This window comes from Aegilops tauschii, chromosome 5 (genome assembly GCF_002575655.3).
Source record: "Aegilops tauschii subsp. strangulata cultivar AL8/78 chromosome 5, Aet v6.0, whole genome shotgun sequence".
Taxonomy (NCBI): Eukaryota; Viridiplantae; Streptophyta; class Magnoliopsida; order Poales; family Poaceae; genus Aegilops; species Aegilops tauschii.
The window spans coordinates 561,770,593-561,788,295 of NC_053039.3; the positions used below are offsets into that span (position 1 = coordinate 561,770,593).

General features: G+C 45.0%; 2 protein-coding genes across 2 annotated transcripts; both read left to right on the forward strand.

The window, feature by feature from the left end:
• Positions 1–8,712: 8,712 nt before the first annotated feature.
• On the forward strand, positions 8,713–9,768 carry LOC109745386 (uncharacterized). The gene has a single exon (XM_020304502.4). The coding sequence runs from the start codon at positions 8,798–8,800 to the stop codon at positions 9,656–9,658; it is 861 nt and encodes a 286-aa protein (XP_020160091.1). The 5' UTR covers positions 8,713–8,797; the 3' UTR covers positions 9,659–9,768.
• Positions 9,769–13,523: 3,755 nt separating this feature from the next.
• Positions 13,524–14,717, forward strand: LOC109745387 (uncharacterized). Its single transcript, XM_020304503.3, has one exon. The coding sequence runs from the start codon at positions 13,605–13,607 to the stop codon at positions 14,469–14,471; it is 867 nt and encodes a 288-aa protein (XP_020160092.1). The 5' UTR covers positions 13,524–13,604; the 3' UTR covers positions 14,472–14,717.
• Positions 14,718–17,703: the final 2,986 nt, after the last annotated feature.

Below are 17,703 nucleotides of genomic sequence, written 5' to 3' on the forward strand. Positions count from 1 at the left end.
AGACACTAATGACATACGTCGGAATTGCCTGAGCAACAAACTTAATCAGAATCTCCTTGCTTCCAGAAGACATATATTGGTCAATCCAATAAACCAGTGATAACCCACAAGTATAGGGGATCGCAACAGTTTTCGAGGGTAGAGTATTCAACCCAAATTTATTTATTCGACACAAGGGGAGCCAAAGAATATTCTCAAGTATTAGCAGCTGAGTTGTCAATTCAACCACACATGAAAGACTTAATCTGCAGCAAAGTATTTAGTAGCAAAGTAGTATGGAAGTAACGGTAACAGTGGCAAAAGTAACAGTAGCAGTTTATGTAGTAATCGTAACAGTGGTAACGAAAAAGTAACTAAGCAAAGATCAATATGTGAAAAGCTCGTAGGCAATGGATCAATGATGGATAATTATGTCGGATGCGATTCCTCATGCAACAGTTATAACATAGGGCGACACAGAACTAGCTCTAGTTCATCAATGTAATGTAGGCATGTATTCCGAATATAGTCATACGTGCTTATGGAAAATAACTTGCATAACATCTTTTGTCCTACCCTCCCGTGGCAGCGGGGTCCTATGGGAAACTAAGGGATATTAAGGCCTCCTTTTAATAGTGTACCGGACCAAAGCATTAACACTTAGTGAATACATGAACTCCTCAAACTAGGGTCATCACCGGGAGTGGTCCCGATTATTGTCACTTCGGGGTTGCCGGATCATAACACATAGTAGGTGACTATTGACTTGCAAGATAGGATCAAGAACTCACATATATTCATGAAAACATAATAGGTTCAGATCTGAATTCATGGCACTCGGGCCCTAGTGACAAGCATTAAGCATAGCAAAGTCATAGCAACATCAATCTCAGAACATAATGGATACTAGGGATCAAACCTTAACAAAACTAACTCGATTACATGGTAAATCTTATCCAACCCATCACCGTCCAGCAAGCCTACGATGGGTTTACTCACGCACGGCGGTGAGATCATGAAATGGGTGATGGAGGATGGTTGATGATGACCACGGCGACGGATTCCCCTCTCCGGAGCCCCGAACGGACTCCAGATCAGCCCTCCCGAGAGAGATTAGGGCTTGGCGGCGGTTCCGTATCGTAAAACGCGATGAATCCTTCTCTCTGATTTTTTTCTCCCAGAACGTGAATATATGGAGTTGGAGTTGAGGTCGGTGGAGTCCCAGGGGGCCCACGAGGCAGGGGGCGCGCCCCGGGGGGTGGGCACGCCCTGCACCCTCGTGGACAGGGTGTGGGCCCCCTGATGCTGATTCTTTCGCCAGCATTTTTTATTATTTCCAAAACGTGTCTTCGTGGGTTTTTAGGTCATTATGAGAACTTCTATTTCTGCACAAAAATAACACCATGGCAATTCTGCTGAAAACAGCGTCAGTCCGGGTTAGTTCCATTCAAATCATGCAAGTTAGAGTCCAAAACAAGGGCAAAAGTGTTTGAAAAGTAGATACGTTGGAGACGTATCAACCAGTATTTTACTTAGTCTCTCCAAGATTGATTCAAAACAACCCTTATGCATCCGTCCACTAGGGACGGGAAGCCCCAAGTACTTAGGATCAAAAACCTCCCGGGAGACTTCCAAAATAGACTTCACCTCATTAATAACAGCCACTGAACATTTTTCAGAGAAAAGAACGGAACACTTTGAAGGGTTAATCAGTTGCCCCGTCGATGTCGCATAAGTGTTCAACAAACCTTATACCATTGAAGCCTGCTGAGTGGAAGCTTGAAAGAACATAAGTAAATCATCCGCAAAAAGTAGATGGGATATAGGTACCTTTGTTGTGAAGGTGATGTTCTCAATCTGGCAGTTCCAGTTGTCCTCACACTCGATAACGGATCCCCGGTAAACTTTGAATTTGATAAAATGCATAGTTCTTCTTCGTAGCTCTCCTTCAAAATTGGAGATGCGTTATCCTCATCGCAGGTGGCTGAGTGTTTGACATAGAGCTTCATGTGGCTGTGCACAATCTCGATGAGTTGGTTGGGTCGACGCTCGTCCGACACTAAGTGGGAGTCGTTTGCTTATAGGAAGGGAATATGACGACGCTTTGATGATGACGATGCCTTTGTGCTACCTCGAGGAGGCTTTCTTTGCAATGGTGTGTGTGGAGTATCTTTGGTGTGCCACTTAGCGGTTTGTGACCGTTTTCATCCGGTTTTCGATTAATTAACTGTGCAAATATCTTCTTCTTAACTAATATATGAGACAAATATTCTGCCTCCAATTCAAAAGAGATTGGAATCACGACAACATTTAAATAAATTTCATTTTTGTTGCATGTCATTCATTGTGTGTGATGTTTTATGTTCCTTGTAATTTGTTTTATTCTTATTCCATCTTTCCCATTTAGTATCTACTAGCAAAAGAGCTCGTGCGTTGCAATGGGAGAAAAAAACCACACGTCCTTAACACTATAACCATGACTCAAGACCCCAATAGGTCCACGTCCTTTATTTCAACATGGCATCTTATCAGTGTTGTTGTTTATCCTTCTTCCCACCCTCGTCGACGGAGATGCGTGGTTATAGATGAACTATTTTATCTTCAATCTGGTTTTGCTGAGGTGTTCATTTTGAATCTAGATCAGCAATGGCACGGAAGAAAGACGGGTCATGCACTACTGATTAAGGTTACATCCTAAACAATATTTAAAAAATTATTAATAGGTGAAACGACATCATATTGATATTCTACACATTTTTCTAATCAATTTTCGTACATAACATGTTAAAATTGGAGCTAGGGTTTAAAAGATATCAATATTATTTAAAAGTATGTAAATTTGTCCCTAAACAACACTTAAAAATGATCAATGGGTAAAAAGAACACCATATCCAGATTCTACACATTTTTCTAATCAATTTTCATATATAACATGTTTAAATTGGAATTACGGTCAAAAAGATATGAATATTAAAAAGACATTTAAATCTATAAAAAAAATGTTATTTCTATTCTCACTTAAATCTAGATGGATGGAGGGTTTATTAACCGAAACCTCAGGGGATTTTCAACAAAAAGTAAAACATTTTCTATTCTCACTTAAAATAGGAGCGCGTGCTGATTAACAAAAATCTTAGGGTTTTTTTTTTGCAAAAGTGGTGATGAACAGACGGAACCACTCCTCCCTTTATTATGAGCTAGACAAATGGTTCCATTTTATGCAGAAGCTGCGCGAGCGGTAGACCAGCTTGTTAATCTTTTTTTTTTTGGAAAATGGTAGATTGAGCATGGCTGCAAGATACCGCAAGGTAAACCTTTTCTTCAATCTTTATCATTGGATGAAGACTTGTTTCAGTAGGAGAGACATTTCATTGTTCATCTGGAAGTGTCAAAGCCGCAATAATGTGAATTTTGTGCATTTTCAGGACATTGGTGAGATTTACCAGCAAAAACAAGATTTGGAGAAGGCTTCAGATTACCTAGAATTGGCCACTGATCTTTTCAACAGTGAAGGATATCTCAATCAAAGACCATAAAGCAAAAACTTGCAGAAATTGCTGCGCAGTTGGAACAGTAAGACTACCATCATGTGTTGTTAAGCTCATACACGTCAGAACCATCAACAATTGGTTTGAGAGTTCAAGGTCATGAGCTTCTGCAATAGTCTTGCAGATTTGCCCAGAAATTTATGCTTCTCAAATTACCATCCTTACACGATACCAAACCAGCCATTGGCGTGCTTAGGGGTGAAGCAGGTAATCAGACGCCTCGTGCGTCTCGTGCGAGGCCGATCGGGATTTGATGGCTCCCGTCGGCGCCACCGCAGATCGGCTTCGTCTTCTGTGGCCTTAGGGCATGGAGGCGCGGTGGATCGCGGCTCTTGCCGGTGGGAGGGCTCCTGCTTCGTTTTTGGAGGTTTTTCTGTGTGCGTTTAGGGTTTGTGTTCTGCTTAGAAAGACGAGACGGCAGCGGCTTCCTGAAGTTGGAATAAGATTCTCCCCGCCGAGTCCTTATTCTGATGGCGCGTGGAGATGTGTTTTTGGCGAATCTCGCGGGATTCGGTCGGCGTTTGTCTTCGGTGGATCCACATGGATCTGGCCTTCGTTAGTTTGTGTTCATGTGCCTTCAGATTGGATCCTTCTGTTCTACGCTTCTCTTCATCGGCGGCGATTGCTGTTCTGGTGCGTTGGTCCTTTTGGGCCTTAGCACGACGACTTCCCGACTGTCTACTACAACAAGGTTTGCCCGGCTCCAGTGAGGGAGGGGCGATGATGGTGGCGTGCCTTCGGCTCGCTTTAGTGATTGTAGTCGTCGCTGGGTGGTCTATAGACCTTGATGTAATTGTTACTTCTAATGTTCTTTGTACTGCTTTGAAAGATGACGACGGTCAGCAAACGTAATTTACACTTACACTCAGATGATGCTGCATTTGGGACCTTGCAACAAGGAAATCTCCATTCGGGGAAAAATTTAGGTGGTCCCAGAATTGTCAAGCAAAGGCACAATGAAGAGGAGGCGTTGGGCCGTCTCAATGGTCAAAGAATGGTGAAGGACGCTAACTCAAGCACGTGGAACGATCCGATAATGTGCGTGAGAGCCATGCATAGGAAGAAGTAGAGGCGTGAGGCGTGAGAGCCATCTTATATTTCTTTGCGGAGGGAGTACGAGCATACCTTAGCTCTCACAGTATGGGCTAGAGGGAATATATTCTTCCAATGGTACTTGTGTGGTGGCATCAAGTAGTTTCTAATTCTTGCCGACATGTACAAATTAATATAGTGAGCACTGATTTTCACGGTGGCCAAGTTGACAGAGAGGCCCTATACACAGATGGCGGTCGTAAATGCACTCTACCAATCATCCTGTCAGAGTATACATTGCATTGCTCTGTCTTACGCTGTAGACAATAAATTGGAGCAGTGTACAGTGCATTTATATGCAGGGCTGGACTTCCTCCATTTCAAAATATGACCAGTATTATTTATTTATATTAAATTCAAACATTTTTATGCTTGAACACGTTATAGAAAAGATATCAATATATCTACAGTACCACCTAAATAAAATATGGAAAATATATTTCATGAGTTTAGGTTGTGTTGCACCGTAAACGGCCATCAAACCCACTCAAATCCATCATGTTTAGGCCGTACGTGAAACTTCAGACAGAAGCCCCTAACGTCCATCTTGCATGGTAGACTAGTAGGTTCAATGAATATCATCCAACCAACGTCATTGCTTGGCATCAAGCAGTTTTTCATTCTTGCCGACACGTAAAAATCAACATGATTACTTTCACCCTAGGCAAGCTGACAGAGAGGCGCTCGAGGAAAGATGGTGGTCGTAAATGCAGTCTACAATCATCATGTAAGAGCATCTCCACACGCCTTCCCAACAGGCCTCTCAAAATCCTTTTTTTATCACCAGCGTGAAAAAACGGCCCTTCACAAGCCTATTTTTCGTTGGCTAGTGCCGATTTTGACGCCGACAGATTCAAGCCGAACCTGGCGCGCTGGGGACGCCTGGGGCACAGGGGGAAACATTTTTTGCGCGAAAGCCAGGTGGACCCGCCGAGTCAGCGACTAGGCGCGTTCGTCGTCTTCATCGCCTCGTTTTCTCGCGGGGAATCAATGCGAAGGCTGCCGCCGGGTCAACCTTCCATTGATTCCTCACGAGCGGTGCAGGCGCGCCGACGCGCGTCCCTCCCCCTCCTGCCACGTGTACACATGACTGCCACTCGGTCGCTGCCCATCTGCGGCTATAAAAGTCGTCCCACCCTCGCCGGTGGCCGCACAGTTCCTCGCCGCAGCCCCTCTCCCCCTCTCACCGAGGACGCCCCTCTCACCGACGACGCCCCTCTCTCCTCTTTCCTCGACTCAAAACCATGCCCGAGCGCTACCCCAGCGACGGAGCAGCGGCCAACGGCTTCGGCCGACACCACCTGCATGAGGGCGAGGCGGACTACCCGGCGCCACCGGACAAGCGGGTGCCGGGCTCTTGGAGGCTCAGCGCCGCCGGCGTCCCGGTGCCACCAGCACCCACCGCCACTGATCGACGCGCCGAAATCGCGCGCATCCGGTCGTCGCTGCCGGAGCACGCGCGACAGCAGCCGAGGTACGCCCCCGACAGCCACACGTTGTGGACGGCGTACTTTGACCGCTGCCCTGAAGACCAGCTCGCCTCCACGAGAGGCGTTGAGCCCGGCAGCCGCCTCAACTCCGAGGGGCGGCGCCAATGGTGGGGCGGCCCTAACCACACGCTCGAAGCCATCCTCGAGCACATCGAGGCTGGCAACTCGCTGTAGTTGGAGTACCCGACGCCCCTCCGTATCTCGCCACTCCTGAACGCCGCGGCAAATGGAGACGACGTCCTCCTCGTCGTCGGGCTCCTTTCGTTCGGTTCGCCGGCGCTCCCGCCCATCAAGGTGGAGCCACAGGAGACGCCGCTCGGGCGGCGCACCCGCAGCGGTGCCCTCGTCATCAACGAGGGTGGCGTCCCTTCTCCTCCCCTCCTCCCGCCTCGTCAAGCCGAAAAACGAGCCGACGCTCCTTCCCATGAAGAAGGATCACGAGGCCATGGCCGCTGACGAGGAGATCGGCCTCAAATGAGCGCGGGAGGACTACGTCCGGCAGGAGATGGAGCGCCAGCGCCGCGCCCTCGAGGAGATCGCCGCCCGATGCCGCGGCCGCAAGGAGGGCGGCATCGTCATCCTCGACGACAGCGACGAGGAGGCGCCCGGGCCGTCCAACCTCGCCCGCCACGGCGACCCATGTCAGGGGTGCAGCAGAGATGGCGGCGGCGTGCAGGGCGGTGGCGGCGACGACGATGACGGTGCCTACACCAACTTCTACAGGCTCCTCGGCATGTAGAAGGCGGCGGTGGCGTGCAGGACGGCGGCGGTGGCGGCGTAGTAGTACTAATGGTAGTTTTAGTTTGTTTTTTAAATTCGACGTAGTAGTTTTAGTTTGTTTTTAAATTATGTTTTTATTTTGTACAAATTTCAATGAAACCACCTGAATTTTCCCTAATTTGTGTCTTTTTGTGCAAAGTTTGGCCGAATTTGGTTTTCAAAAAGCGGCATGTGGGGCGACCTTTGGTCGGCGACTAGGAACCATAGCCCCCACCCCCCCCCCCCCCCCCCCCCACGCCGATTTTTTCGCCGACTCACCCCCAGGCGGCGCTATTTCAAGCCCCTGGAGGGCCGAACGAGTGGAGATGCTCTAAGCGTGTAGTGCATTTCTAAGGTTAGCACTGAACTTCCTCCATTTGAAAATATGATATCAATTTTTTTTCTCATTCAAACATCATTTTGTTCAACACGTTATAGAAAAATTAACAATATATCTACGGTACCAAACAAGTAAAATATGGAAAATATATTCCGTGAGTTCAGGTTGTGTTGCACCATAAACGGCCACTAAACCCACTCAAATCCATCATCTTTAGACCGCTTGTGGAACTTGGCAGAGAAGACACCATCGTCGATCTTGTGTGGGTGAATATCTGGTTCTCCCATGACTTTGAAGCTATCATGCTCCAATGTCACAAAATTCAAATTTGAAGTTCCAAAAAAATTGAAAACATATCATGGAAGTTCACAAGATAAGTGTGTATAACCCCTAAAATTTTCAACACCAAATTCGAAATACATAAAAGGATACAAAAGGACAATTCCAATAAGAATAGTGTCACAAGACCAAAGCTAAAAATGTCACTATTCACATTTGAATTCGTCTCTTTTCGTATCTATATGTGTATTTTGAGTTTGAGGTTAAAAAAATTAGGGGTTCTAAACACCTATCCTGTGAACATCCACGATTTCTTTTTTGAAATTTGCCGATACTTCAAAATTTGAGTTTTGTGACATTGGAGCATGGTAGCATCTAAGCCATGGAACAACTGATATGCTCTCGATCTTGTATACTGCCAAAGTGGACATGTTAATTCGCAATATAACTCCGCAGTATCTTCCATGCGGTGGAAGAGAATGCCGCACAAATTTAATTCCCACTAAGGTAACAATTTCTCATGTGATTGGGAGTAGATCATATCACGTATTTTCATTAATTGCATGATGCATTATTTCGAAATTATATTATAGGGCAATTTCAAATTTGTAGTGAACTTGGTGCTTGCGAATTACCTTAGGTTGGTGCCAATGAATGGTCTCTTCCGGGTCATTCCATATCATCCACATTATCTAGATCTAGGTTGGTGTCGTTTCTTTTGACGTCTGCAGATTAAGATCTTCCAAGGATATTTTTGTGTCCCTCTTTCCCTCTGTGCACTGGATCTGTAGCCTCACGGGATTACTCCAGCTCAGACACGGTCCTACATGGCAGCTTCGTCTCCAGATTTTCCTCTCGTTTGACGTCTCTTTCTCTCAATTATTACTCTGCCTAGGCATGTCATTGGTGACAAGAGCCGTCTCTGTGCTTGCATACGGCAATATCCCCTCTCTTATTTAATTAACTCTCCAGCTCGGCCCTGATCCTACATGGCAGCTGACGATAAGCACTAAGGGACTCGAAGAGGTTTAAATTGAGTAGGAGTAGCAGCAGCTTGAGTCCACGGATTTCAGTCGACACATAACAACAAAAACCAAGTTTGAATTGGAAGGCAGTTGTGGGCCTTGCGGCCACGGACGAACAGTACTGATCACTTGCAACACATGCGCGCGCGCACACACACTATAAGATAACATGCACCACCCAAGCAGTTTTTGCCAAGAGCACTTGTGAATCACTTGCATCCCAAACAAGTTTTCTTACCCATAGTTGTTGTGTTTGTGTAGACATAGCATACTTCAGCTGAATCCATGGCGAAATGCTGGCTGCTGCTCCACTTTTTGGCGTTCCTCTTGCCGCCGGCGAGCGCTACGACGTGCCACGCCGATGACCTCCGCGCGTTGCGGGGCTTCGCCGGGAACCTCAGTGGTGGTGGCGTGCTCCTACGCGCCATGTGGTCTGGCGCCTCGTGCTGCGGCTGGGAAGGTGTCGGCTGTGATGGCCAAAGTGGACGCGTCATGGCGCTGTTGCTCCCCGGGCGTGGACTTGCGGGGCCCATCGCAGGAGCATCTTTGGCGGGCCTCGTGCAGCTGGAGGAGCTCAACCTATCCAATAACAAACTGATCGGCACCGTCCCATCGTGGATTGGTGAGCTTGATCACCTTTGCTATTTGGATCTCTCTGATAATTTATTGGTTGGCAAGGTACCCAAGAATTTGATAAATCTCAAGGGCCTCGCCACCACTGGTCGTTTAATGGGTATGGCTTTCACTAGCATGCCATTGCATGTGATGCGTAACAGAAGAATACTCCAACAACAACGACCAAATATCATTTCTGGGACCAACAACAAAGTCCGGTCTGGTAGAACCAATGTTCTATCCGGGAATGACAACACTGTCATATTTGGAAACAGCAACACTGTCGCTGGGAGCAACAATACCATCACAACTGGGAGCGACAATACCGTAACGGGTAGCAACCATATCGTATCTGGGAGCAAACATATCGTAACCGACAACAACGATGTTGTTTCCGGGATTGACAATAATGTATCCGGGAGCTTCCACACCGTATCCGGGAGTCACAATACTGTATCCGGGAGCAACAATACTGTATCTGGAAGCAACCATGTTGTGTCTGGGAGCAACAAAGTCGTGACAGGAGGTTAATGATTTGTCAATCAGTGTAGCTCACGATCAATTGGCCGTGCCAATTGTGTTATGTAACTCCATGGATATAGCATCCTTTTCCTACTTTAAATAAAATTTCCAGAAATTATCTTGCATACTTGCTTACATAAATATCAGTGGCAACGATTTTGGTGTTTTCTTCTTTGGGCGACGATTTCTTACACATGTCTCAACCGTAAATGCCTTAAGTTCTACACCGACAACTACTCAGTCATTGCTTCTTGGCTACACTGGATGGAGGCCGAGAGGCAGCAATGAGCTTTGCTCACGACTCACCGCGAGTGGATACGGGAGGAAGAAGACTTCGACACCGCCAATGACTTCGATTTTTTTTCAATTTCGATAATGGTGTTTTTGAAGGGTATATACTACTTATTATGTGATATATTTGACCTTTTGAGAAAGGTAATATAAATTTCCGTTAATTATATACTGCATACATGCATAAACATCTGCATTGTGCGTGTTCAAGTATATTTTAAAAACTTTAAATATCATGGTAGATATTCTAAAGCATTCACTCTGACAAATATCTTAAGGACATGACTATTTGCATAACGTTCCAACCAACCAGTCTATACCCACCCATACTGATATAAGAAATATCTGGTGCATCATCATCCAAGTCCGTGATTCTTATCCAGCATTTCATCATGACCATCAAATTGTGAACGGAGCAACATAATAGATGACCATGTATTCAGTCTTCTTGATTGGTGCAAGGTGAATGCATCTAGATACCTTATGTGGGGAAAGATGGTAAGGTGGTTCTTAACTATACTAGCTAGCTTCATGTTGTCAGAATCAACTTTCAGCATCGGTGGAATGGTTTAGATGACTTTAGGAATTCTAGCCAGCTATCATTGAGGGATTGGTGTGTGTTGCAAGTTATATTAAAGGTGCCCATTAAGACGTAATGTGCTGGTATGATTTCCATATTTTTGTTACACATTAACCCCCTTATGTTATGTCATGGCTTCCTTTCAGAAAATTAGAACGGGGAGGAGGATGTTCAGACCACATCAAGTTTCCCAAGAGTGTGGTGGATTGCAACTATCTGTTTTGAAGAAGGGTGAACCCCGGCCTCTGCATCTGCATCTGGGAGATGCATGCAAACAATTTATTAATTATTCACAAAACCTTACAAAGTAATACATCAATATGTTTGAAGCCGCCATCTTGGCAACATCTCTGTCGCTACTCCTATCCATTGATGAAGGGGTGTAGAAAGTGTCAGCCGAATACCCAGACCTCTCACCTAAGCCTAACATCTAAATCCAGAGGCCTCAACCAAGCCACATAACAGGTTTGGGGCACAAACCGATCTGACGCACTCTCATAGGTCATCGCCACCGTCTTCCATTGAACCATCTTCAGAGCAGATACTGACGCATCGACCTTGCCAGGCCTATTGTCGACGCCACCACGGCGCCAGACAACACCTCCTCCCTACGTGCATCCATCATCACACATCCGTCGCCGAGGTCCTGCCACGCCATGCTGCCAAGACTCCACATCGTCGATGCGTCACATGGAACGCCGCTCCACCACAGGTGCCGTCCACTGGTCCATCGAACATATGCATACCTCCAAGAATGACGCCTCTCAAGGTGGATTGCAACTATTAGTAACTACACGTTTATTTTTACATATTTCACTGGTCATCTACTCACAACAGTTGCGTCAACTATTGTTACAGGTAGAATCTCATGTGGATGTTGCTATTTTGGTGTATGGAGAATGGAGATGGATCATAGGTGGTCTTCTCATGTGGATGTTTCTATATTTTTCATTGGATGTATAAGAACTTTGTCTCTGTGTCATTATCGTCATTTACCCATTTAAGGCATGTGTTTATGTTATTGCGGTAGGACCTAAATGTATCCCTTTAATTTTAGGCATGTGAGATATCTATCCTTTTCCCGGCCCTATTATCATCTAACAAATATATCTCCTCTCTATGTTCTCTGTTTGAATGGAAAGAGACTATAGTGGCCAGCTTTAACTTGTTATTGGTTAATTTCTACACTTTTCATATGAAGATATAATCATTTTACTTTACTATGACCATTTCTAGAAAATGTTCAACATACTTTACCATGATAATTTTACTTTTCATATGAAAATACAAGTTCAACATACATCCTTAGTTTGCTTTCAAAAGTGGAAAAACATAGCTCCTAGATCGCTCCTGAACAACTGCTCCTTAGATGCACACGAGCCGGACCAAGCCGGAGCTAAGTTCGAGTCAAGTTGGTTCTATCGGCTCATCACAGCTTCCTAACTAGCTCAGCTCGGTCCACCAAAGTACAACACAGCTCACCTCGTGTCCAGTCCTATCAAAGGATATGACTGCCAGGAAAAGGAATTTGCATCCAGCTGATGCTGCATTTGATATCTTGCAAACAAGAAAAGATCTCCATTTGGGAAGACATTTAGGTGGACCTAGAACCGTCAGGCGTACAGTAAAGAAGGATGTGCTCGGCCGTCTCGATAGCAGAAGATACATGCATATAGCGCAGGACGGAGACTCGTGTGTGAGGGTTGCCAAAGGAGGTTTGGCTTTGAGGGGTGTCAGCGAGAAGAGCGTCCGTTGAAGGGAGGCTATTAGCTAAACTACAAGTTTATTTACCTAGCTCTCACCGTATGGAGAGCTAGGTACACCTCATCTAGATATTCAGTGATATTTTATCTACTCCCTCCGTTCCTAAATATAAGTCTTTTTAGACATTTCAAATGGACTACAATATACGGATGTATATAGACATATTTTAAAGTATAGATTAACTCATTTTGCTCCGTATATAGTCATTTGTTGAAATCTCTAGAAAGACTTATACTCCCTCCGTTTCTAAATATAAGTCTTTTTAGACATTTCAAATGGACTACAACATACGGATGTATGTAGACATATTTTAGAATATATATTCACTCATTTTGCTCCGTATGTAGTCACTTGTTGGAATGTCTAAAAAGACTTATATTTAGAAACGGAGGGAGTATTTGAGACGGAGGGAGTAGTGAGTAGTAGGTACTCCATCTCCACAGGTCACAAGAGAAACTGCAGCTTCTTTGTAGCTGGTACAGACATGTGAACACGAGCTAGTAGGTTCACTAAATATCGTCCCACGTAGATGATTGATTGGTATTTTGTCTCTTGATAGTTATACTTCTGGTGGCATTCATCAAGTAGATTTCTCGTTCTCTGCATTTTCTGTCTTAAGCTGAGAGTACAGTGCATTTCTCGTTCTCTGCATTTTCTGTCTTAAGCTGAGAGAAAAAAACAAAGCAGACAAATATATGTGGAAAAGCACACGATTATTCCCTTATTGGTTGCCCAGAGTAAACAAGCTTTGCAGGTTAATACATGGAATATATTCAGTTCGTTGCTTGGTTTCTTTTGTCACACCTAACTTATATTGGGATAGTTCAAAAGAGAAGCAACTACCAGTTCCTTCCTCCTAACACAGCTCATAGCTTAGTTTTCCCACGCACAACTTATACCTTATCCAGTGGCAGTGAGATGGCGGTTGCTAAGGCAGTCTACCAAATTGAAGTATCTTATGCTGTAGACAATAAATTGGAACTGTGGCAGCTGACCAAAAGCAATTATGGACTAGAAGAAGTTTGAATTGAGTAGCAGAAGTTGCCAACTTTAGTCCACGGATTTCAGTCGGCAGATAACAACAAAAATCAAGTTTGAATTGGGAGGCAGGCGTGGGCCTTGTTACCACGGACTATGGGTACTGAACCACTTGTCATGCATGCTTACACACACACACACACACACACACACACTATAAAATAACATGCACCACCCAAGCAGTTTTTGCCAAGAGCACTTGTGAATTACTTCCATCCCAAAGAAGGTTTCGTACAAAGAGTTGTTGTGTTTGTGGATACATAGCATACCACAGCTCAATCCATGGCGAAATGCTGGCTGATGCTCCTCTTCTTGGTGTTTCTCCTGCCGGCGACGAGCGCGACGTCGTGCCACGCCGACGACCTCCGCGCACTGCGGGACTTCGCCCGGAACCTCACCGGCGGTGGCGTCATCCTCCGCGCAGCGTGGTCCGGCACCTGGTGTTGCAGATGGGAAGGTGTGGGCTGCGACGGCGGAAGTGGACGCGTCACAACGCTGCGGCTTCCCGGACACGGCCTTGCAGGACCCATCGCTGGAGCATCCTTGGCGGGCTTGGCGCGGCTAGAGGAGCTCAACCTTGCCAACAACAGACTGATCGGCACATTCCCATCGTGGATTGGTGAGCTTGAACACCTTCGTTACTTGGATCTCTCAGATAATTCATTAATTGGCGAGGTACCCAAAAGTTTGATACGGTTCAAGGACATCACCATCGCTGGTCGCTCACTGGGTAAGGCTTTCACTAACATGCCATTATATGTGAAGAGTAACAGAAGAACACTCCAACAACAACCTCAACCAAATACAATATCTGGGACCAACAATACCGTCAGATCTGGGAGCACCAATGTTGTTTCTGGGAATGACAACACTGTCATATCCGGGAACAACAACAATGTGTCCGGGAGTAACAACACTATCGTAACCGGTAGTGACAATACCGTAGTTGGAAGCAACCATGTCGTATCTGGGAACAAACATGTCGTAACTGACAACAACAATGCCGTATCCGGAAACGACAATAATGTATCCGGGAGCTTCCATACCGTATCCGGGAGCCGCAATACTGTATCTGGGAGCAACAATACCGTATCTGGAAGCAACCACGTCGTGTCTGGGAGCAACAAAGTCGTAACAGGAGATGAATGATCAATAAGTGGATTGGTTCCATCTTTCGGAGCTAATGTACGTGTACAAGTTCAGTATGTCTCATAATCACATGGTGGGGCCAATCATGTTATGTAACTTCATGGATACATATAGCCTCCTTTTCCTACTTTCAATAAAATTTCCCTAAAATGTCTTACATACACGCTCCAAATATCAACGGGGGGCTTGCAGCTGATGTAGACAAAGTGCATTTGCTTATGAATAAATTTGTGTTGTGGATGTCCAGATGGGGTGATTATTGCATCTCTTGTATTCTATGTGATGTGTGATGTGATTGGGTTGTGCATCACTTGGTGAATTGTAGGTGTTTAATGTCAAATAGCTATACAATTGTCTTGTGCAAGTGCCAACGTTGCATGCATATGCATCAATGTCGAATGTTTGGATGAAGGAGATGGAGCAAAAGAGCAGAGATTAATCTATTTATCCCCATCGTGAACTCGTATTGATGAACACTTTCTTTTATTTACGGTAGGTTAATAGTTTGTCAGCGGTGTAGCTCACAATCACTTGGTGGGGCCAATCCTGTTATTTAACCTCATGGATGTAGCATCTTTTTCCTACTTTAAATTAAAATTTCCGGAAATTACCTTACATACTTGCTGACAAAATATCAACGGCGGTTTGCAGCTGATGTAAACCAAGCGATTTTGCTTATGTACAAGTATGCATCATGGATGTATGGCATGTCATGTTTTCTATTTTTTGCGATGTGTGATGCTTTTGTATTCTGATTGGGCATTTGGACTGTGAATCACATAGCGAATTATACATGTTTAATACCAGTTAGGGATAGTTCTCATGTTCATCTAGGAATATACCTGGATGGGCGTCACCCCACTAATGATGCAATATATACCCTAACTTGTATATGGTAGTCAGACATAACTTTTTTAATAATCAAACAAGTTTTGGGACCACAAGGACATTTTTGGGCCTTGCCTGGAAGCTCGGAATGAATTACTCAGTCTCCTAGAGGCCATTCAGCTATCAAGCGAACCAGACAAGTTTCTATAGAATTTACTTCGGAATGGCAGATCTTCAGTCAATTCCTTGTACGATGCAATGGCATGTTCCGGTTGATAACAATAAACTATGGAAACTAAAAATTCCTCTAAGAGTGAACATATTCCTCTGGTTTCTGAACAGAGAGGTAATCTTAACTATAGATAATCTGGCACGACGCAGCTGGCAAGGTAGCAAGACATGTATTTTCTGCCAGCATGACGAGTCTATTGAACAATTAATTCTTAGTGTAAGTTTGCTTGCGTGGTGTGGGCCATAGTTCAAGTAGCTTCAAATCTATATCCCCACGTAGTGCAAGTAACATGTTCGGCAATTGGTTGTGGGGTACTGATAAACATTTTTTTCGCACACATTCTTGTGGGGGTGGTTGCCTTATGTTGGGCAGTGTGACTTTCCAGGAATGATGTATTTTTTTGACAATAAATGTGTTTCATCTCCTGTGTAGGTTATTCATGCATGTGCGCGCTGCCTCCCTACCTGGTCTGTCCTGCAGAAGTCCGAGGACACAGACCTTTTATGATGCCATCTACACAGCTGGAGCATACGGTCAGGAAGGTTTTCTGTCTCCATGGATGGCGGTGTAATCTTCGAATAGGATCTACCGCACCATAGGCCAGTTTGATTTATTTTTGTTGTAAAATGATGTTTATTTTTGGTTGTATTGGACTTGATGGCTGTGTGCATTGTCCTATGCAGAGGCCGGGCATTCATTTGATGTTTGTACCACCTCGATATATCAATTCAACGAAATGTCCTTTATCAAAAAATCAGCTAGCTATGCACACTTCTCTTGTGCAAGTGTAAATGTTAGATGCATCAATGTTGATGTTTGGATGAAGGAGAGGGAGCAAAAGAAAATAGATTAGTACAAATAATATGTACCATGTATCCGCTTGATGTAATGGACCGGATCCTTTGATACATGTATAGTTTAAAGAGCACAATATTTGTTCGGCCAAGGATAAAAAATCCCCGCATAAGCAAGAGCTTCATCGCAAGCAAGTGAAAAAAAGGGGATTCGTCACGAGAAAATCTATTTTTACAAGGGGCAGCCCCCTCAATCGACCAAAAAGGCAAGAACATATATGTAGTGTAGAACAGGGAGACGACTCAGACCATCGATACACTTAGGAAGAAAATTGTCCAGTCATGCGAGAGCTTTTGCCACGATAGAAATGGTTACCGGGAGTTTTGCCCCAGCGCACACAACTTGATGTCATGGGTGAGCCGAAGGGATCAAGTTCGTTAGATGTCAGGGCTTTGTACATCATAAAGATGCAGAGATCAGGGGTCACCCTCCTTTTCTAAAAAAGGAAAGCTTGATGTCAGGGGTGAGTGGCTGAGGGAGTCTGTTAGCAAGCTTCAAACTAGCCTAGATAGCTTTCACAAGAGAGGTACTACACCTACGGACGATTTCTATGGGAGTTGAGTTATGGGAGCAGTTGTCAAGGTGTGATTGGAAATGGAAGGGAGAGGGCCACCACTGGAAATCGGGAGGGGGGGGGGGGGGGTGGGGGGGGACCGATTCGTGGGGAGACGAGTGCGTAGGTCAATTCCGTAGATGCTACCCGTAAGTCTAGTATTTTTGCACTCACAATATGGGCAGGAGGGAATATATTCCGTGATATATGCATGCACTCACTTCGTATGACAGCCTCACGGCATTGTTTTGTTTGTTATATAGGGCACTATACTAGGCATGCCCTTTTCAAGCAGACCTAATTACGCCAGGACAGTTCAAAAGGGAAACAACTACTATAGTTCCTATTACAATTCATAGCTTTGTTTTGATCACGCCTAACTTATACTTTATCTAGTGAGCAGTACACCTGATGTCCTCCAGCTCCACAGCTCTCAAGATAAATTGCAAACATGTAACTTACCTGATCTCATGGCTAACTAGTAGGTTTGCTACATTGGAGGGTGGCAACTTCAGCAGAGCAACCTCAACAATATTTGATGATTGGTATCACATGCACTAATAAAGGGGAAGTTGAACGTCAAAAAAATAGTGATCACGCGCAAAAAAAAGGTAACTTTGATCTACCGCTGCCCCAGCAAGACCATGGACCCCCTTTCCCCCAGCTATTGACTTCGGCGATGGAAGGGGAAGGGGACTCCAGTGCTTCGGTCAGGTGGTGGTAGGGTTAGAATATATTAGGGTCTAGCCTCTAAGCGGCGGTGT